Here is a 21,757-nt window from a genome sequence, read left to right as displayed (position 1 = left end):
CAGACCCCAGATTATATTAATAGTCGACATGGGCAAAGATCAGCCACAAAATTTATTATTATTCCCTTTGAATTGTATTATTACACAGTTAACGATTTAGCGTTAGTCTTTTTCTGCAACACCCCAGTTGTGAAATTTGTTACTTGAGTTTCTCTTAGTGAACCAAAATGAATGGATGCAGAATAAAATAGGTATAATGTAAAAGTGGGTAGAATCCACCAAGTCAAAAGCAAACAGCAGTTGATAAGCATGTAAATAGCATCTTGGATGAGGACCCCGGTTAGAACCCCCAATATTCTTTCCAAACCCCGCAACACTCTTTAGTGTGTACTTAAACACTGTTCCTCATTAGTGAAAAGACGAGCCACAGGAATGAAGGAATGATGCAGTGTACACTGTTTAATTTTGGTGTCAAAGTTACCTTTATCAGTAAAATTTCAATAATGGACTGAGCAAGAGAGCCTCTCAAATTCTATAATGAACATCAATCATTTTTTGTTTGTTCGTATTTTTCCTCAAGTACATAGGCAACCACTATACATCAAACTCATTTTCTCAGGATCAAAAAGGAAAAGAAAAAAATAAACTCAGTTTCTTTTCTGCGCATTAAAAAAATGTTAGTGCCCAATTGATTATTCTGACAAGCCTTCCACCTTCATTCAGTCATCATATATATTCTCCAGAAACAATTAAAAAATCTTGAATAAAAAAATCAACTTCCTGCACCAGAAAAAAACATTGATCATTATTAGAAAGCATAAGTTGGAGATTATTAATAAGCATGTCTCTATAAGAATTAACACCGATGCACATGGTTATTAATGAAAAGATTTATGTGCAAAAAAATATATGTAGCCATGTGCATTGGGGTTAATCCGTAATAACATAAAGTGGAACAAATCGCCAGGAAGTAGTACCTGATGACTGTGAAGGACAGTTAACGATCAAAGTATGGTGAGACACTGAAAGGTTGAGTGTACGTTAGTTGGGTATCAAAATATGCACATTACCGAAGCTGGTGTATGAGTAGCTACCAAGATTATGATGATGTACTGTACTGATCATGTGTTAGGCAAGGCATGGCTGTAGCACCAAAACTACAGATTATAAGCTGACAAAGATAAAGTAAAGGTAAAATTAGACAAAGAAGCAGGCCAAAAGCAGCACGAAGAAAAGCATGAAAGAGAAGAAAACTAACCTTTTTCGGTATGTGGGAAATGGGTTGTCCCTATCTCCCTCCATGAATGAGTTTTCTTCAAAGTAATTCCAGCATGGTAATGGGGGACCAATTGCTGCTCAACAGTAATAGGTGGATGTAAGATTTATAATTCAGGGGAAAAGAATAATTGTATTGACAATAAGAAAAGAACAAAAGGACTTCAAAGCAGAAAAGATTGTGATATATAGGCTTTTCAGACAATTCTGTGAACATATTCTATTCATATTGGCTCCCGAATTCATGAAACCAATTTGAATATCTAGTAAAGCAAGATACACTTAATGGCCAACATCGTTTTAGTATATTCTTTTAGACTATATGTTTTCATTGCACTAGCAGGATCCACTCTAGTATGTTCAACCCCATATAAATCATTTACAGCTTCAGAATCTAGTACTTTTGCTCTAGCCAACAAGAAAATTAAAAAAAAGTTAGGGACCCTTCGGCCAAATGGGCAAGGTCAGGTTTGCTTAGGGCCCTGCACGTGTTTTTTAATTTTTTCTATTTGTAAGTGCTTAGAAGATAAAAAAATAAAAATAAAAATAAAAAAACAACTCAGGTATAGATATTACTAGTGTACCTGAATATGGAAGGACACGTCTCATATCCCAAACTCGTTTAGAAAAAACTCAGTTCAGTATATCCACCGGAATATGGCAGAAGTTCCTCCACCTCAATTCTTGAACGAGAACAACTCATTGTTTTCTTCAATCTGCCATGAGCTGACTCAACCTCAGCCCAAAATATGCCATAGACAGGTCTGTGATCTGAAAACTTTGATTCCCCACGGACATACGACAACTGATGTAGACCTTCTCCATACCACAAAATACGGTCACACCTATGAAAGAAAAATATTTATATAAGCATAAGTAGCATAAGCTAACAAAATACAACGTAAAATATGCTTTGCTTCATAATTCATAAGCATTGTTTCATATGAATGATACTATAAAGTATTCTTTCTTCTAAATTCCTATGATGTGGTGTGATAAATGATGATCTTACCAAGCAGGGGTTCTCCTTTTCTCTTTGGGGTGCATATCGTCTCCAGCATATCTATCTGAATTAGTTGAATACTTGTACGTTGGAGGAAAATATATCTTTCCTTCATTCCACCCCAGAAACACACGACCTCTTTTCTGCTCTATTCTCAACTGCCATCAATGCAATAATTGAGATTCATTACGTATATTCATACAATAATGTTACATTTTAAGTTAAACAAGGAACAAAGAATTTATATATCATGTTTAACAGACATACTTGATCATTCTCTAACAATGCTCTCCAATTTTGCATCTCAACAAGTGCCTTAGCAGAACGGTAGGAGAGCGCAATCCGGTAGTTCAAATCTCCAAGCCATATAATTCGACTAAATTGAGAAAATGCAAAATCTCAGTTAAGTGTAAAGAAAAGCAGACATAGGGAAACAGAATTGTGCGTAATACTGAGACACGAGGAGAAGGTGATATATTAGCAAAGGGGGCTTAAATAACTGACATTATTAAAAAATTAAATTTTAGATGAATGTGGGTAGACTCTTACTCATGATCAAGGATTGTCTGTGGAGACTTATCATTGTCCACACCTTGAACACGAGGAAACCTTGTCTTTTTAAGAATCTCCATAACATCAGAATTTCTTCTTAGTTCATCACCCTCTTTCTGTCCGGAGGTTAAATGGCTACAGATAAAGCAAAAGCTTGTTTCATGCAAAGACATACTAATTGAGATGGATCCCTGCAAATACAAGCCAACATAACTCCTTCATTCAAGCATATTTCATGAAACCATCATGTTTTTCGTGAATTGATCTAAGGAAAAACAAATATTGAGAATATGACTTGACTTAAAATTTACCTTGTTTCCCAGATAGCCCATCAATCCTCTGCCAACACAAGACACTTTCATGTTTTGAACATGATCTTTCAGTTCACTTCTCACCCATATTGTAAGATATATTCCCACCATTTGCTTACTAGCAACAAGGCAGTACCTTGAGTGACCTGGCATGGCATATCCCTCTTCATTAAAGGAAGGTCCACCTCCACCACGGGACATTGGGGAAAATAAGACTGTACTTGGTGAATCCCCAAGGCCATTGTCATCGTCAGATGAACCCCATCTTGAGTAGTCACTTGGTCTTGAGTAGTCACTTGCCCTGGAATAATCACTAGGCCTGTAGCCCCATCTAAAACTGGGATCAAAGTCACTTGGCCTGTGACCAAAAATTACACGATCACAAACGCTGTATCTTCGATCCAGCCGCGGCTGCACAACTGAAGGATCATTGTCCATTCCCCAACCACTAGAAGTTGTCTGGAATGATCGCCTATGGAAGAAAGATGAGTTCTTCTGCCTTGCTGATCCCTCAAAATCTGCATTCAGCTCCACAACTGGCTGAGGTATGGGAGATGGTGTATAGCACCCACTACTTCCACTGCTGCCAGGAAGATTGTTTAAAGTCTTTCTGATGAGAGCCAACCATTTTTTAGCAGGGCCATTGTCTTCTGCCCCTAAGATATTACCAGCATTCAAAGGAACTATCTCTTGAAATCTGCAAGGGACAAGTAGAAATTGTCATTGGTAACTGTGAATGCTACCTTTGATGGAAGACTACGTTGACAAGTACCAATTCCTACCCAAGAACATAAATGTCAGCGGGTGATGAAGAGTGAAGCCAATCATCTAAATTCAAAGTACTTGGAGGGGATCTTCCAGCTACATTCCACGTAGCTACAAAAATGCTGCTTCCGCAGAAAAGAGAGACACCAATGAGAATTTGAACATGGCCTTTTTTTTCAAAAAGAAGGTAAAATAAGACAAACGGTATACCTGTAATTCTGCACATCTATAATTCGAGGGTGGTCAAGATTCATTCTTGCTCGCCTGCCCTGATCTGTGCTTCTGCTAAACTTCTCTGTTCATTACAACGAGTGGTTGTAAAGATTTTGTGTAAGAAGTCGGCATTTAAATAACACGAAGGGCATGGTTCAAGAAATGAAATGAAGGCAACTCTATACCTGTTTTGCTCTTTTTGATTGTGCATGGCTCTCTCTCAGAGAAGCTATTCCTACTTCTGCATTCCACGTCACCACCTGCACAAGGAAATTAGGGTTGATGCATCAAATTCACGAAAAGAAACTACAGTGACTGAATTTATATCAAGAGGGAGGAAAAAACAGAATTGTATTTGATGAACATATATTTCAGCTTATGGTTTCATTTTGTTTGGATGCGAAGAAAGTGTTGAAAGAAAACAAATTAATGAGAACATAAAAACTCAGGAAAACACAATCTATGCCTAAGAGAAAGCTAATTAAGTATTTAGGATAGCTTGATCTTTTGCATTAGACAACAACAAAATCAGACAGAACGTGACGTGACGACTGATCTCAGGCTTCAATTTTTCTTTCGAAATGGTGATATTCATCCAGACTTCGACTGAGAATTTGTTCAAGACCTAACACTGCACAGTTCTATCAACACAAATCTCACGTGTAATTTATTCCTGGGCTTGTTTCTCCCTTAGAAACTGATCACTAGTTCAAAGTGAATTTTGAAGAAAACCAACACCTACCTCCATAAGTAGCACCGTCTGCTTGGGAATCATCAGTCTTGCATTTGATATTAAAGAACTTCCTGACCATTTTCTTTGACCATGAGAGCTTCATGAAGCAACAGAAAGACGAAACAGTCAACAACTTGCAATATGCAAACACCAAAACACTCAGAATGTTGAATTTCATTCCCCTGGGAAAAAAAACTAAAAAAGAAAAAAGAAATCTTTATATTAGAGGATATTGGCAAAACCTTGCTTTTCTTGGAATTCTCATCTCTCATTTTCGCAAACTTCTACTTCATGCAGCTCTTGAAGCTCTCTGATATATTTCTGTGCAGCTTAGAAGTATATCTATAGATCCAAAACTTCTTTGAATTTGAAATAGCAAAGTATCATTGGTTGGGAAGCCCCTTCTCCAATCTCCACACTATGTATCTATGTTTTGGAGCTGAGGAAGAAGACGAGGGTCGCTTGTTGTTCTCAATTGGAGAGAAAATAGGTTAATTAATGAAGCCGAGAAAGTTAAAGAAAAGAGGGGAAAATGCGTTGTGTGTGTTTCCTTGGTTTCCTCTTCTGGTGCGCTATGTACGAGCTCTTGCAACACTACTACTAGAAAGTATAAGAACATGGAAACAAACTCCCATAAATATGAAAGCAAGCGCCACCAACTGAAGAGAGAGACAACACTTTAATGCGTGGAAGTGAAAAGAGATTCTGAAGTATTAGAAGAAGACAATGCAGCAAGCATATAGAGGGAGGGAGGGAGAAAGAGAGAGAAAGAGAGACAGAGAGAGAGGCTCCTCGTTCTCTGCAACCACAGGAAACAAAGTATCGAATTTGAACAGAATAAAGCGCAGTAAAAGAGAGCATAGAAGAGCTTTATTAGTATTTAAATAACAATATTTTAGTGACAACCTTAGCTCAAGACAAGGGGGCAACGGGTAGGTGGTTTTTTGCTTTAAGGCTTCTGCATAAAACGACCCGGTCAGCTGATCAAAGCTGCCCTTGGTCAGCAAAGTGAAGAGGGGATGTGAACTATGAACTGTTATGTGAGATCTACCACTATTCTCCTATTCCCGTTCCTAAACCTGCATTCTTCTTCTAGTTTTTTGGTCTTCGAATTAAAGCAAAAGCAGTTAAAGAAGGAGAAGGGAAAAAGAAAAAGATAAAGGCCTTGTTTATATTATGTTATTGTGTTGTATTCAATTATTGGTCAAAGAATGTTTGGAAGAGAAGTAATAGTAAACCGATGTAGTGTGTCATTCCTCTATAATAATAACAATAATGAAAACAATTGTCTTGTTTTCTTGGGCACGCGAATGAACCTTTCAAAAATTTAATTTTGTCTTTCTTTGATATGCCAATGCCAATGCCATGTTATGTTATGTTATGACCAGATATTAATTTTGTATGGTTCAATTCAATGTGACGTTTGATTCCATAGATTGGTGTAGGTATGGTGCCACTGAATATAGGGCGTGTTGCGTTGCATAGCAAATAACTTTGAGGCCCTTTTGGCTCTGACCTAGCTAGTCTTGGAATGTCTTTGGAAACAATGGCAACTTACCCAATTTTATGGTGTTGGGGATTCCTTTTCCCTTTCCCCTCCCACCCTTCACTGCTTTTAACTCTTTGAAGCTGCCGCCAACTATGATTTTCTCTAAATCTTATCATATTCATTATCTACAACAACTCTGGTTTACACTTTGGAACGAAAAACCCATGCAGTACCATCTTCCACCATCTTTTTCCTTTAATTCCTCTAACACCTTCAATACCCAATTTCCAAAACAAAATGCCCTTTTGCCTTTCGCTCCCAAGTTTGAATTTTGGCCATGCCTTTTTCTCCTACCGTTCCTAAATCTCCTCTGGGTATAACTCTCATACATCACTTTGAAATTTAGTTTTGGGGATCAAGATTTAAGAGTATTAATAAATTTAAAAATTGACTTTTTCTTTCTGTATTTTCTATAAAGGTGTTTATGGAATTATATTTGCCTTACAAATTTCATGTGTCTTGAACCTCTTCAAAGATTGAGGGCCTAGCCCCACTGGCCACCAGTCTGTTCCCTTTTCCACAAATTATTGGTCTTCAAGTATCTTATTAGTCAAAACTCTTGTTGATATGAAATAGAAAATGTATTAAGTTGACAGTGCAATACTGTTTATACTATTATTATCATCAGGAAAATAATAAAGTATCTCCTCACAGAAGTCCACCACCTAAATAAAGCATATTTTTTCAAAAAAATAAACTTATTTAATTAAAAACTACAAAATGGACCTTTAATGTATGGATATACACAGTACTCTAACTTATTAGAATTTAAAGATAGTGTATAGTTAATTATTATATTTAACTTTAAGATAAATTAACTTTATGGATTTTTTTTTTCCAAAATAATAATAACCTAAACTTCACTAAACTTGTATTCAATGCAAATAAGAGCGGTGGAACTTTTCTGACATGAAAAAAATAATAAAGCCGAAAGAAAAATCAGCTGGTGCAGCTGCGCTGCAGAAAATAAGACAGAAGAAATATGGTCAAAGGTATGAGAAGAGTCTCCACTAAGTTTGAATTTGTTAATTTCAGAGAATTTTGGGAGTGATGCAGGAACAGTGATAGTGTGGTGGGAACAAACCAAACAAAATGGGTCTAATCAAATCCCGGGGAAGTAATTACATTAAAGAATGCGAAAATATGCATACATAGAGCTACGAGGTGGTAGCAGACAGCAAAATTAACCCAACTGGGGGAAGCTCATTTGGAATTTCTCAAATACTATAATAATGAGTAGATGATTTGAAATCAAGGCTATCTAATCAGAAAACCATCATCTTATTTTATTTCCACCTAAATTCAAAAATATGTTAACAAATTCAAGTCATAATTCCTTGTAATCAATCTGAAATAATTGAGAATATACCAGGTTTAATTATTTAGTTTCGTGATATAAAATTATATAAGATGATTTGAAATGAATAATGTGAAGATAAAAAAGGGTTAAGATGAGTATAATAACATAGGTGTTGGGTGTGCTTTTGCTTTATGTGGGAATTGTGGAGCATGGTTATGTTTATGCATGGTTGAAGGTGGGTCTTTGGGAATGATTTATGAGACAATAGGGAAGAGAAGAGGGGCCATGGAATAATCCAAATAAACTGGTAAAGGTTGCAAACATGAGAGAGAATTGGGCCATGCATAGTAATTGCATATTTAAAGAACAAAGAAAAAGTGGTCCCGCATTTTAGAACGTGCGATGCCATCGATCAACTTCAACTATATATCTTAGATTATTCAGAAGCTAAGATAGCATTATATAGTATCTTCATCATGCTGGTATCTAAGCGGAACCAACCATATTGGATTCAATACAATATCATCAAAAACGGATATTTCGATACGTGTTTAATTAGGAATCTCACTCTTATTTCACAATTTTCATTTAATTACCTTCAACTGCTTTAGTGAATTCAAAAATAAAATAAACAAAGTTGTAAACTAATATTATTAGGAGAAATGTTGTTTTTATCAATTTTTTTTTTTTTGGTTATGTATACAATCAATTCACTATTTTTTATAATAGTAATAATAATAGCAAGTGAATCAGCTAATCATATTTTTAAATATATAACTATAGTAGTGTTTAGTGGTATGTTATTGTTCTATTATGTATTAACCTTGTGATAGCTACTGTAAGAGACATAAGAGGAAAATAGTGAAAAGTTGGAACGCATAATTAAACCCACTTATCATAATTCATCTTCTGGAGTCTATCCAAGTGAAATAATTAACTTGCTCTTCATTGCGGAAGACGTGAGAAGATAGAAAAAAATAATTAGGGGAATAGGGGTAAAAAATTGAGTTAAGATTAAACTTATATTTAAATTTAGCTTAGGACAGATTTCTTTTATTTAGAAAATCCTCAAATCTAAACTTTAATAAAAAAATGAAAAAAAAATTCAGCTATTTAAAAAGTTTTTAAACCTATATTTATTTAGATAAATATAAATAATAAATTCTAATAGTATCACTATTATAGGGCTAAATATGTTTTTGTCCCCTTTATTTTTAGTGAAATTTGGAATTAGTCTCTAATCAAAACTTTGACCCAATTTAATCCTCCACTCTAAACTAGGTGAATTTAGTTCTTTAAACCAAATCTTGTTAAGTTTATTTCACGTTTTAAAACGCGTGTTTCATGATAACATTTGAATTATTTACACTATTTGACCCATTTTCATTTTAGTATTAGCTTAGAAACACGTTTGAAACGTCAAATAAGTTTAACAAAATTCAATTAAAATGACTAAATTCACGCATGCATGTAGAAAGATGAGAGATTAGATTGGTCCAAAGTTTCTAAACTTTACTAATTTAAATTTTCTCTAAAAGTTAAAGGACAAAAACATATATTTAACCATACTATTAAATTACCTTTGTGATGATATATTTATTAAAATAATAAAGTGTAATACCCCACTCATTAACTAACCAAAAACAAATATATTTGGGTTAAATATGTTTGTAATATTTAGGTGTAAAATTGGAATTCGTTTATCTCCTTCATTTTTTATATATTTTTTGTTCTTAAAATTTAAAAATAAATAAATATAATTCTCTTAATTTAACGGGTTAAGTCCCACAACGAGCGCAACCCTCATGTTTAGTTGTTAAGATTGAGTTTGGAATCCTGAACAGACTGCCAGTGATAAGCTGGAGGAAGGTGAGGATGACGTCAAGTCATCATGCCCCTTATGCCTTGGACGACACACGTGCTATAATGGACATGACAAAGAATCGCAATCCCGTGAGGGTGAGCTAACTCCGAAAACCCATCTTCAGTTCGGATTGTAGGTTGCAATTCGCCTGCTTGAAGCCAAAATCACTAGTAATCACCAATCAACCATACAACAGTAAATTCGTTCTCAGACCTTGTACACACCGCCCATCACACTACGGGAGCTGGCAATGTTAAGTTTTTCCTTTTACAAAATAAAATAGTATTTCAAACTAGCATTGAAGGTTGAATATATTAAATCATGTAAACACCTCGAACACTAATTTAAAATTGTTTATTAAAAATAAAATGATTAGGTGAAATTAAAGGGGGTGAAAACCACTTAAAATAATTTTTGTTAAAAAAATGGATAAAATTTATTAGGAAAAAAAAAAATTCCTCCATTTCGTTCTTGTTTATACATGAAGATAATATGCGTTTCAATTATACAGCATACTTTCTTATTTTTCTTATTTATTTTTTATTTCTCTTAAACTAAATTCTCTTGAAATTCATTATATTTCTCGCTTACTTTTATCTATTTGTCTTCTTCTACAATACATTTTTAAATATTTTTATATTTTAATTTTGCACTACTAACATTTGGCACGGTTTGCAAAACAAGATCATGAGAATGTTTGTTTTGACTTTTAAGAAATAAATTTATATTCAAACGAAATGTAGTTTAAAAAATAAAAATTATAAGAATTATATTTTTAAAAATATACACCGTGCAAAATACCATCTTACAAGTGAAAATTCTTAAAATTAAATAAAATTTCCTTCTTTACAATTATTCACGATTGATCTTGTGTGACATGTGAATCATTCTCATCGTCGCGAAAATATGAAACATATCCACTTTACTTAATAAGTACAATTTTCAGCGAGTAGTTATTTTTATTTTTATTTTTATAAAGATGTGTCCAAGAGAAAATTCTAATGATTCTTTCATGAAACAAATGTGGAAATTTTTTGAAGCCATCTTAATAATATTCCCAAAAATATTCGAATAGTCCTTTTATAACAAACTGCCACGGCGCCACTAGTCAATAGAATGGCCCTACATCAACTTTAAAGTTTGTTTCTTAAACTTGCTTTTATTCTTTATTCAATTTTTTGTATTTCACTTTCTTTGGGTAATCCACAACTATCATTAGCTCACTAATTGCTCTCTCATAAATTCCATAGTATCTGTTCGGATTTCAGTGAAACAAAAAAATGAAGATTCCTGTGTTGGGTAGGTGTGTATATATATAATCTGAACTTAGCACAATCTAAGGTGAATTATGAAAAAAAAAATGGTAAACTTCATGCAACATTTTTTTTAACATAACGCATAGTAATGAAGAATAGAAAGATTTTGCAAGAGATGTTCAAACTTATAACAGGTTCGTGTGGAAAATGACCGAGACATGAAAAAGAGAAAGGCAAAAGATATATTACGCAGAGATTGAAATAATTAAAGAGACGATATATGATACAATTTCTTTTCTACATATAAAGCAATCCAATACGTACTATCACCATAAAGTGGTATCAAGGGGAACACCGTCCCTGAATATTCAACAAAGACATGATGAATAATGTTACAAATCAGTGCAATATTTTCACGTAAATATCCTTGCATTTCCACCACTTTCTTATTTGTGCAACTTTGAATTTAGCACTATGGGATACTCATCATCATCATTCAACAACAAGAAAAGAATAGGGAAAATAATATATGCTGGAGAACCACTAGTGTGTTTGATCAATCAATGCATAGTTATTAAGTATATAATTTAATATATGATATCTTAAATTTATATACTATATATTAAAGTGATATTCTTCATTGGGTGTTGAGAAAAATGATTTGGCACTATTGAATCAACCAAACAGTTGGAAAACACTTAATGGTTGGAACTTGGGATTGGGACCATATGCATTCAATTCGTGTACTCTCAGGTAGGTATCATCCATAACGGCCAAACACAAACTCCATAATGGTAATCACAATGGTTAAGATAAAACTCATGCACACGTGTAAATATAACATAAAACTCGTTAATGCTAATGTCTGAAGTCGAAAAGTTTTATGAAACAGAAAAGAACTGTCAAACACTATTCTAAATAGACAATTCCATCTCGTGAATTCGTTTTGAAAAACTAGGGCTATTTAAAAAGAAAACGAACTCCCAAGTTAATTGCAAGTTATTTAGTTTTTCTTAGATCAGTTAGTGATAGCAGCAGGTTTATTCTGATTGTGATGGTGATGTTCATTAAAAAAACCAGTTCTTAATTGTGTATTATTTTCTACAGTTATGTATATGTATAAAAGTATATGCAGAAAGTAATTAATTTGTATAACAGTCTTTTAGAATATTACACATTAATTCCATTTACTTTTATATTTTAATATATCATTTAAGAGTGACATGATTGTTCAATTATAAGGTAGGAATATATTTTTTTTCTTCATTACTATTCCTGGTAAATAGAAGATTGATCATCTACACTGCCAGTTTCCGAACTAGCAGGGTAAGACAGTGTCATTTTTATGGGGTCAGAGGGCACACATTGTGATCACCAAAAGCATTATCGAAATAAAATAATTAATAATAGAGTAGAGAGTTGGAAAGATTATAAAGAACTTAATTGATATTACTCAATGATCTAAAAAAAAAGAAAATGAAGTGGTATACAACGTGGTTTACGTAATCCATTTTTGTAATGTTGTCGATGATAGAAACATTATAGTAGAATGTGTTTGGCATAAGGAAAAGGTCAAAAAAAAAAAAAAAAAAAAAACAGAAAAAGAAGTCCAAGAAGATCTGGTTGTTGCTTTTGCTTTTTGTTTCCCGAACAACGCACCTTGTAAAATCGGAGGCAAAATTATGTTTTACGAGGCAGTCAAAGAGATAAGCATTGGATTTTTGTTTGTTTTTTTCTCCTTTATTTTCCCTAATGCCTTCCAATTTGATTCTTTCTTGCTTTTTCTGCTTTGAGAGAGACCCCACTGTGTTTGTGTCTCCCTTTTTTCTTTGCTACCCTCAGGTTTTAATCTCTTGGGTTTTTGTTTTTGCGTTTTGGGCACTTTAGTATTCAAAATGTGACAAAGCTTTCCTCACCGGTCACTGTCTTTTGCATTAAAGAGAAACCATATGATACAGAAGCATAGTGTACAAAATAAGTATGAGTGTGTATGCCTCTGATGTAGACCCTCTCTGCCATATTCATCCTTCTTCTTCTTCTTCTTCTTCTTCTACTTCTTCCAAGGTTAAAGGAACAATCTACCTCTTATCTCTATTTTATGCTTTCTTTTTTGCTTTTCTAGTTTTTTAGGGTAACCAAACCAAACCAAACTAATATCTGCACAATGCTTCGTATAACAATTTGTATCATAAACAAGTACCGGTCAGTGCTGAAATCATAAACATATACAGTTCCTCCAATAGAATTTTCCTTTGATCATTACATATATAAAGGATAAAAAAATTGTCATAATTAGAAAAACATGGTTGGACCAGTCGTGCAGTTTTTTGTCCCTTTCATTACTCTAACTCGCCTCTATTCCCATTCTAACCATGCTTAATTATTGCTCTCATAAAAAAAAAACTTAATAATAACTTATTTTTCATAAAAAAATATAATATTATGATTTTCATCTTTTTACTTCATCTTTTACTTTGTGACATGGTTTAATATGAATCACTATCTTTTTATTTAGAAGAATCAATGGTCCACATTAAGCTACCTAACAGAAAATACAGGATGAGAGTAAAAAAAATAGGAGTCATAGTATATTTTTCTTGTATTTATGTTAATGAATTTATAAATATAATAAAGTGTGAATATGATGAAATGAGATGAATGAAGTGATATAATTTAAAAATGTAACTACTTAATAAGATAAATATAGTGCAAGATATCTAAGCTTTAATATATCACAAAATTTAAAAGATTTTATTCTAATATAAGTTAAAGTTCTCACATGAAAATGAAAAATTTATACATCAATTAAAAGACTAAAATTTTTATCGTGTTAAGATTTTAGGATGAATTTCACATCATATTATTAAATGAAACTAATTTGGGTCTTATTAATGTTATATTTTTACAATAAAACCTTTCTATAGACCCATTATTATCTAATTCATAATTTAAAATAATGATTATAAAAATAATGTAAAACCGTTCGAAAATAAGTATGAATTAATCTTCTATGATTACAAAAAAAGAAAATGATATTATGATTCTAATTTTAACTTTCAGCCTTTACTTTATTCATAAAAACAAACTAAATAAATAAAATATAAGTTGTTACTATAGTGATGTGGTGCTTGAGCAAGATATTCGGTTAAACAATTTTTCTTTATAGAAAAGAAAAACAACATTGGTTACCAACATTTTAAATATATTTGTACAAATTAATTTATAATATGTGAATTTAACTATTGTTTTGGTTATAAAAGTTTTGGTCTATAACAAATTTTAAATGTTATTTTAAGCATTATAAATACATTTTTTCTGTGATATTTATACAATTTTCTAGTAAAAATATATTATGTTGTTAAATTTGTGTCACTAATAATAGACAATACTCTGTCACAATTCATTCATAATATTTTTCATTATTTTGATTTAAATCTATCGATTATATAATTTTGATTATTAATTTACTCTAACTAAAAGACAAAATGATCAACATTCAAACGTAGATGAAGAATAATTTTTTTCCCAAACAAGTTACGTTTTCAAGGGTTTGGTTATTTTTCCTAACCTTAAGTGTTTCTAATTTATATTAAAATACAATTAAGATGTTAAAATGCATTACAATTTACAAAAGTTTAAGGCTAGAATTTTTTAGCAGATCAGACCCAAAGTACAGTAGTTTTTTGTTGAACTTGAAGTTTATCAGTCACGTGAAGCAATAAAGAATTGACATAACATAGAGGGATTATTGAAATTTTGAGTTTTTCTTTTTAATTTTTATCTTTTCAATTAAATGTGGAAAATAATTATTTGAAAATTGAAGAATGTATTAGAGGACATTAAAGATTAATTATTAAAAATTAATATATAATTCAAAATATTTTACTTAATTTATCTTATTAAATATTGTAATTGTAATAAGACAGAAACATATATAAATTTTGATATCAAATAGAGTTTTTCTAATCTTATTAAAATAACATGTGGCTATTAAATTCATAATTTATGGTTTACTTCTCTGGAATGTAACATCAATTTTCTTTCTCAAATGAATATGATAACGATTATTCTTTGCTTTGTGATCAATATTACACTCAAGATATGATATTTGATTCAAATTCACTCAAATCATCAATATATAGATAAATTAATTAAGTTTAAACCCACTACTTTCCACGTGATATAGAATAAAATTTAACATGATCAATTGTTTATAAATGAATTGAAAAGTATAAATAGTGAAAACAATAATTAAACGAATGGCTAAGTAGTGGCCACTTGGGGAATTATGTGAATTTGGTTAAGTAAAGCATCATAACTTTGTCTCTCTCTATCATAACATTGATGGACCCAAATTAAGTTTCCCTCATCCACCATCCTTATTCATTTTCTCAAGTTTTGAATTTGGTTCTTATAAACAATGCGTTTTAAAATAAAAATTCAAATCTTGTGGATCATAAGCTTTGTACACTGACTTTTCTTTAGATAATAAATGTCTTGAGAGTTGAGACAAAGATGCAACTTTGTAGTTTGTACATAAATATGAAAGAGGCATTATGTCAAATACTTTCAATTCATCTATGATTTAATTGACTTGGAATAGAATAGAACCACCTAAACCAATCAAAGCCTTTTCCCTTCTTTGTCAATTGAGAAAATAAAAATGGTGATACACATGTTTTCTCTTTCTTACCATCTTTCCCATCACACTTCTTTTATATATATTTTTCATTTTCTACTTTCTCTTTCAGTTTCTAGAGTGTAAGTTATGATGTCCTCATGTGTTTATGAATTTAAATATATGAGTTCAAATATGATATTATTTTTCAATGATTCTTATCATCATCTTATGAAAAGCATATCTTAATGTTTTTTTTTAGAATATACTTAATATGATATTTTTCTCAAAAAGTTAGGGTTAACCTAACTTTCAATTCGTATTTAATGTATAAAGTTAGCTATTAATATTTGTAAGCTTACTAATGATATCTTTTATCATTGTAATTAATATTTTGGATATTTGATGCGAATAATGATTTAATAAATTTGAAAATTGGCAAAGTAGTTGTGTATTTTCATTGACAATTTGTGGTGGTGATGTGTTGGGGTGTGTATTTCACCCATTGATAATGGCTCTTGAAATTATGGAGTATTTGACTGCTTCACCATGCTGTCGTTCATCAACTTTCCACGTATCATTCCCATTCATCTTCATCCACTTCTGCTATATTAACGTTACCAATTATGCTTATACCCATGTAAACTCATAATATTTAGATTGTGATTTAATTAATAGATTAATATGTAATCATTAATAGTTAATGGAGCAGACATGTTTCCAATTTAGATTTTGTTAAGAAAAACTATTAGGAGAAGAAACTTAATAGAGAGAAAACTAATCAATTGATGGTTTTGTTCTATATAAGAAAACTACAAATTTAGATAGTATATTTTTCTCATGTATTTCTTTAGTTTTTTCTTTTAATTTTTTTTTAATATCTTTGAAGAAATATTTATGTAACCGATATATGTTGAAAGAATGTTAGCCCTTTCAGGCACGTGATTCTGGTTCATACGACCGGTTTAGTTTAAAGCTTTTTGTTCTTTTATCAAGTAAAAATTGTGCTTAGTTCCTACACTTTTAAATGAATTAGTCTTTACATTTTTAAAAATAAGAGTCTAGCGTATTTTTTAGCTATGTTATATCAAGAAATATTAAATTTAAATATAAATATAAACAAGTTTTAAATACTTTTAAAAGTTGAAAGATTAACTCATTAAAAGTGAATGGACCAGAACTGAATTCGAGGAAAAATACTTAAATTATAAACATTTTTTTCTTTTATAAATAATTACTTTATTTTATTTCAGTATTTTAAAATATTTATGTAATAAAATATTGAGAATAAATTTTTTAAATAAAATAAAAATGATAAATAATTTGTAATTATTTGCCAAAATCAGATAAAATTTAAAATATCTTAAAATTACAGAACATCTTAGGAAGGAAATAAGGTAATGTTGGGCCGGCATTTTTTAACAGGCTGAGTATTTAGGTGTAATCACATGGCTTTTCTACCTGCACCTTCATTTTTTTCTTCTTGCACCCTCATAAAATCTTACAAACTCATGTACTTCCTGTTTTTTTTTTAAAAATATTTTTCGGATGGGATGTTTTGGAAAGATTTTCGAAATATGTTTTGCAAAACATTCAATCCAAAAAGTATAAAAACTACATTTTGAAATTGATATTTCAGAAAATATTTCCGGATCCAATAAATATTTCACTGTGTGCCGCTGTAGCTGCTGGAGATGCACAACTGCTGTAGGTGTGTCACTGTTGGAGATGCGATGTGGTTGGAGGTGCAGCTGCTATTTACAGTGGAAGAAGAGGGTATAACTGGAATTTCATTAACGCTGTGGAGTGCATGAAGTAAAAAGTAGGTGCAGGAAGAAAAGCACGTAATGACATAGGTTCAAACCAAACTGAAATTCTAACCTAATTCCATTCATTATATGCATTTGATTCATGATTTATTTTATGTCAAATCTACCCCATAAATCCTGTCGAAGGGCGTAATACAAAACATCCATTGTTTTTTGAAACTACGTTATTTATTGCAAAACTAAAAATAGGCAAGGGAGTGCCACGTTTCTTCGGGTGCTATCAGCTGTTTTTTCAGTTTGGCACAGCAACACGCTACATAATGACATAACAAGAAAAAACAAAAGAAGTGTAAGGTGTTGTTGTTTTTTTTGTTTTTTTTTTCATGTTTCTGTATCACATCCTTAGAAGGTTTTGTTATTGACAATAGGAATTTCAAAAGGAACACATAAACAACTCCACTCATTACAACTTCTGATTGTTCCCTTTTAAATCAGTCACTAGTCAGAGATTAAAGATCACTTGTGCATGCCAAGTAAGAAAATGGAAGCTTAAGGCAAAAAGTTAGACATATCGTTTGGATTATTATAGTTTTTTTTCATTACAGATAAAAAGATACTTCAACAGTTACATTCATTTGTCTTGAACTTTCCCATATATTGCCTCAGCTATGCCTCTGATAGTGTTGGGAGTAGTCCTGCAGCACCCACCAAAAAGAGAAGCTCCGGCATCACGCCACTTGCCTATGTAGGATACAAAATCATCCTCTCCTAACTCACTTGATTTCTACAAGATAAATTTCAGATTATCAATCTGGTGATAATAATAAACTAAATATCACATTGTGGTGTTCGACAAAAATGAGCTCTGTCTAAACCACTAAAGTGTCAAATGTTTGCAGAATGTGTGTTAATTTGCTTTCAGTAACTGCAAAGAGAGAAGTAGCAACTCACCACCCATTGGTTGCTCTCAGAAATGTAAGTCTCTCCGCTGTTGGGATATACAAGTACTGGTCTACTTGTTGCCTTTAAAATGGAGTGTTACAAAGAAATATTAGTGAGCTGTTACTGGAAATAATGCAAAAGTTATTCACGATAATATAGCAAATTAGCACATTTTGATAGCGTAGTGCAGAGTGTTTATACAAAAGTTGCACCTTCTTAATAGATGAAATCAATCCATGAATAAATCTAGGAGCAGTACAGTTAACACCAACTGCAACAACTTGTCTGCATGAATCAGCTATTGAAGCACATTCAAAGATGGAATCACCACTAACCACATTGCTTTCATCCTTGCAACTAAAAGAAAACCACGCAGGAGTTTCTATGCCTTCTTCGTCGAGAAGTTCAGCATAAGCCTATATATCAAATTGTAAACAAAAAACAATGGCATTGCTGAAAATCAAGGTGAAACTAAGACAAAATTGCAATGGTAGTCTACAATTTTCTATGATATTAGTAAATGATAACTCACACAGCATTTTGCACACTCCATTGCATGATATAAAAATAAAGTAACGAAACAGGTGACTTTGCTTGATTGTTACTACACCACCAGGGATTTAATAAAATACCTGTGCCTCCAGCTTATTTGGAATTGTTTCAAAGGCTATTAAGTCAGCTCCAGCATCAACAAGAATCTTTACTCTTTCCCTGTGAAAATCTTTCAGTGTCTGAACAGTAACAGCAACACCATAGTCTCCACTGTGAAGAGAGACAGAAAATCAGTATAAACACGTATTCAGTAGTTGTTAAAACTTATGGTAAAGCATTTTTCCTATAACAAAACCATGAATATCAATTGAAAGTAAAAAAAAAAGGTCGAACTTTGGTGACTATTTTGACACTCACACATATTCAGAGCCATCTGCCAAATACGCTCCATAGCTTCCCACAGAAGCAGCAACTAAAATGGGACGTTTCCTATATCTTTCATTTCTCATAAAGTCAGAAGAATCTTTGGTACACCTATCATGATAAATTTCTCGAGCCTCAAGTGCAATCTCTACACTTCTTCTGAGCATAGTTACACTTTCTTCTCTAGAGAACCCTTTAGCCTCAAAACCTTGAATAGTGGCCTGCACCCCAACCCCGGAAACGAACCAAAATTAAAGTTATATTGCATTAATATTATTGTAGGGATGAAAAAAAGCTTGAGATGATAATTACCTGATAAGATGCTGTTAATATTATGTTTGCTCCTGCTTCGAGGTAATCTAGGTGGACCTGTCACATGGTAGGTAAATTGAATTTATTGAATTGAAGAGCATTTATTAATATACAAACAGAAATAACGGTTCTATTATATTTTCCCCCCATTTGTACTACAGTATAATATTTTATATTGATATCAAATTATAATAAATTTTTTTCTGAACTCAGTTATCTGCTACAAAGATAGATAGAGATAAGCGAGAAATTTTTTTGCCAAAACTTTATAGAAATGAATATGTTATATATTCTTTTATATAAAATCGAGACAGTTATCTTTCAAAAAGTTAGAATTATCATGAGGGTGTTCATGCCAATACCTTATTTCCTTTTCTAAAAATTTTCTGAAAATAGGGAAAAAGATAAAACTAAAGAATGAAATTCTTTATTTATTAATGTGTCTTATTATTCCTGCACAGTTATAGTATGGTAATAATTTAAATTTTATTAAATAAAAATATACTATTAAAGAGAAATATAACATTAATTATTAATCCATTAATAGAATATAAATAGTTAATAAATATTATAAATAGTAGTTGTAAACAGTGTACTATGCGTGTAATGTTTTGTAATGAAATCCCATGTAGGCAACCATGTCAGTCTCATCCATGAGATAGGTTCTTCTTATTAAAGTAATGATTATCTTTTATTCCTATTAAAGTAATGATTATCTTTTATGAAAGTCTGGTGTATCTTATCTAGATCAAACCAAATAAAATTGTCAACATTCTACAATAGACAGGTTTCTTTTGCTTTCTTAGTTTCATTTTCCTTTCATAGAGTCATTTCTGTTCACAACTTTTGTGTAGGCTTTTTTATCATTAATTTACTGCATCATCATCCAATACTTTTCTGGTTAGATAAAACTAACCTTTCAGATAATTAGAATTTAACATTTTTTAGTATAATTAACCATTTAAGTCTCTTAAAAAAAAATCTTTATATTCTAAAAACACGAGAACTAGCTAGTGTGAAATATATAATCATAATACCATAAAGTAAATAAATATTGAAAATCATACTGGAACACAGTAAATAAAAGTTTTCCTATTATAAATTCTTAAAAAGCATCTCTTTTAAATAAAGCTTAGACAGTTTCTTAGCCATTAGTTAGCATTTACTTTCATTAGCCATTGGCACACAATATTGTTTTGAACATAAATAAGCATCACCTTTTACAAAAGAAAATAAAAAATACTGCTCCAAGTGGAAATTGAAAAAGGTGTAAGAGATAATATTTTGTCGAAAAAAAAAAACTTGATTCTTTTGCATAAGCACATATATTTAAAATCTTGAATAAAAACAAATAAAATAAAAAGGTTTCTTGAAACAAAATTCTAACATTTTTTATATAAAATCAGTTTGTTTAAATTTAAAAATAAAAATAAAAAGTAGGTAGAATTATTGTCTTTGAAATGTTTACACTTAATGCCAGAACCCATAAGACCATAACACGTTGACACTATAGTTTGCCACGTGTGCATAGAAAATTCGTTACTGGTCTTTTCTCTTACGTAATTTTCTTTGCTCTTTCATTTTGAAGTAGGTCTCAGGAAGGGAAATGATATCTTCATATTTTAATATAAAATACTAATATAAATTATCTTAGCTTCCATACCTAATAATGATTTTCTTATCGTGTATTTTCAAAACACAACTTTGCTCTCCCCTAGGAAAAACCAGAAATGATCATCTTTATGCACGCAGAAACATCTAAGAATCAAGATTCAAGATTACAAAATAAATCCAGTGGCTGTGGTAACCTATGAACAAACATGCATTGAGAGAAAAAGGTTGCTGAGATGAGATCATAGCTACCAATACAATTTTTAGAACTAAGAGCGGAAGAAATAGAAAAATTAAATGAGTAATTAAAGACGAAAAAGAAGAGAGAAGAGAGAAAAAGAAGAAGTACCCTTCGGACAAGATGTGATGATGAGTTAACAAGGCATTTGGCACTCCAAAGTTGGTCATTGAGGTCTGCACCGTGACGTTCTAGTTCAGTGGCAAAGCCACCGTCAATGACGGCGGAGCCGCCACACTCGTCAAGAAAATCCCTAAAAAACGACGAAGCTTTCTTCCCTTTGAACCCCATCACACTCACGTGGCGTGAATATGTTTAATCTGGAAGATGAACAACAAAAGAGAGTTTTGAGGTCTCACTTGTCTCTTGGATGATAAAGAAGTTGTCAGGTGCCAACTTATATCTAACGCCGATTCTGCTTCCACGAGAAGGATTTAGGGAAATTACAATTATAACCCCAACAGGGTATTGATTCTCATTTTTCGCCATTCCTAGGAACCGCATGATGTCAGAGTAATTAAGTTTCGTATTTCTATATTAAATAGAGTTGAATTCTTTATTGGTTTTTTTTTATTATTTTATTGTGTTTTT

General features: G+C 31.8%; 2 protein-coding genes across 5 annotated transcripts; both read right to left on the bottom strand.

Moving 5' to 3' along the window:
* Window positions 1-403: 403 nt before the first annotated feature.
* On the bottom strand, window positions 404-5,618 carry LOC114189795 (type IV inositol polyphosphate 5-phosphatase 7-like). 4 transcript variants are annotated; one of them, XM_028078483.1, is made up of 14 exons: window positions 5,035-5,618; window positions 4,802-4,889; window positions 4,245-4,319; window positions 4,057-4,141; window positions 3,864-3,968; window positions 3,082-3,778; window positions 2,768-2,961; window positions 2,486-2,594; window positions 2,228-2,376; window positions 1,800-2,060; window positions 1,199-1,292; window positions 1,035-1,111; window positions 918-962; window positions 404-720 (listed from the first exon to the last, which is right to left on the bottom strand). In XM_028078483.1, the coding sequence occupies exons 1-10, from the start codon at window positions 5,062-5,064 to the stop codon at window positions 1,838-1,840; spliced, it is 1,755 nt and encodes a 584-aa protein (XP_027934284.1). In that variant the 5' UTR covers window positions 5,065-5,618; the 3' UTR covers window positions 404-720; window positions 918-962; window positions 1,035-1,111; window positions 1,199-1,292; window positions 1,800-1,837. The 4 variants fall into 4 exon arrangements, with proteins under 4 accessions (XP_027934284.1, XP_027934287.1, XP_027934283.1 ...); XM_028078486.1 differs by having other exon boundaries at window positions 1,035-1,083; XM_028078482.1 differs by having other exon boundaries at window positions 918-1,111.
* Window positions 5,619-17,579: 11,961 nt separating this feature from the next.
* LOC114192805 (homocysteine S-methyltransferase 3-like) lies at window positions 17,580-21,555 on the bottom strand. Its single transcript, XM_028082625.1, has 7 exons — window positions 21,278-21,555; window positions 19,318-19,374; window positions 19,000-19,226; window positions 18,723-18,852; window positions 18,303-18,506; window positions 18,100-18,171; window positions 17,580-17,932 (listed from the first exon to the last, which is right to left on the bottom strand). Exons 1-7 carry the CDS (start codon window positions 21,455-21,457, stop codon window positions 17,780-17,782), a joined length of 1,023 nt encoding a protein of 340 aa, XP_027938426.1. The 5' UTR covers window positions 21,458-21,555; the 3' UTR covers window positions 17,580-17,779.
* Between the last annotated feature and the right edge of the window lie 202 nt (window positions 21,556-21,757).

This window comes from Vigna unguiculata, chromosome 7 (genome assembly GCF_004118075.2).
Source record: "Vigna unguiculata cultivar IT97K-499-35 chromosome 7, ASM411807v1, whole genome shotgun sequence".
Lineage (NCBI taxonomy): Eukaryota > Viridiplantae > Streptophyta > Magnoliopsida > Fabales > Fabaceae > Vigna > Vigna unguiculata.
Note: the sequence above shows the minus strand (reverse complement) of the source record. Positions and strands in the feature narration are given on the sequence as shown.

What these genes read in the sequence shown, in the direction of transcription:
- LOC114189795 (XM_028078482.1), bottom strand. Translation starts at nt 5,064, where the DNA reads ATGAGAGATGAGAATTCCAAGAAAAGCAAG. An exon ending in AGACGGTGCTACTTATGGAG is followed by an intron (nt 4,320 to 4,801) that starts GTAGGTGTTGGT and finishes TTCCTTGTGCAG; the next exon opens with GTGGTGACGTGGAATGCAGA. An exon ending in CAGACAATCCTTGATCATGA is followed by an intron (nt 2,595 to 2,767) that starts GTAAGAGTCTAC and finishes TTCTCAATTTAG; the next exon opens with TCGAATTATATGGCTTGGAG.
- LOC114192805 (XM_028082625.1), bottom strand. Translation starts at nt 21,457, where the DNA reads ATGGGGTTCAAAGGGAAGAAAGCTTCGTCGTTTTTTAGGGATTTTCTT. An exon ending in GCAGATGGCTCTGAATATGT is followed by an intron (nt 18,853 to 18,999) that starts GTGAGTGTCAAA and finishes CTCTCTTCACAG; the next exon opens with TGGAGACTATGGTGTTGCTG. An exon ending in CTGAGAGCAACCAATGGGTG is followed by an intron (nt 17,933 to 18,099) that starts GTGAGTTGCTAC and finishes TTTATCTTGTAG; the next exon opens with AAATCAAGTGAGTTAGGAGA.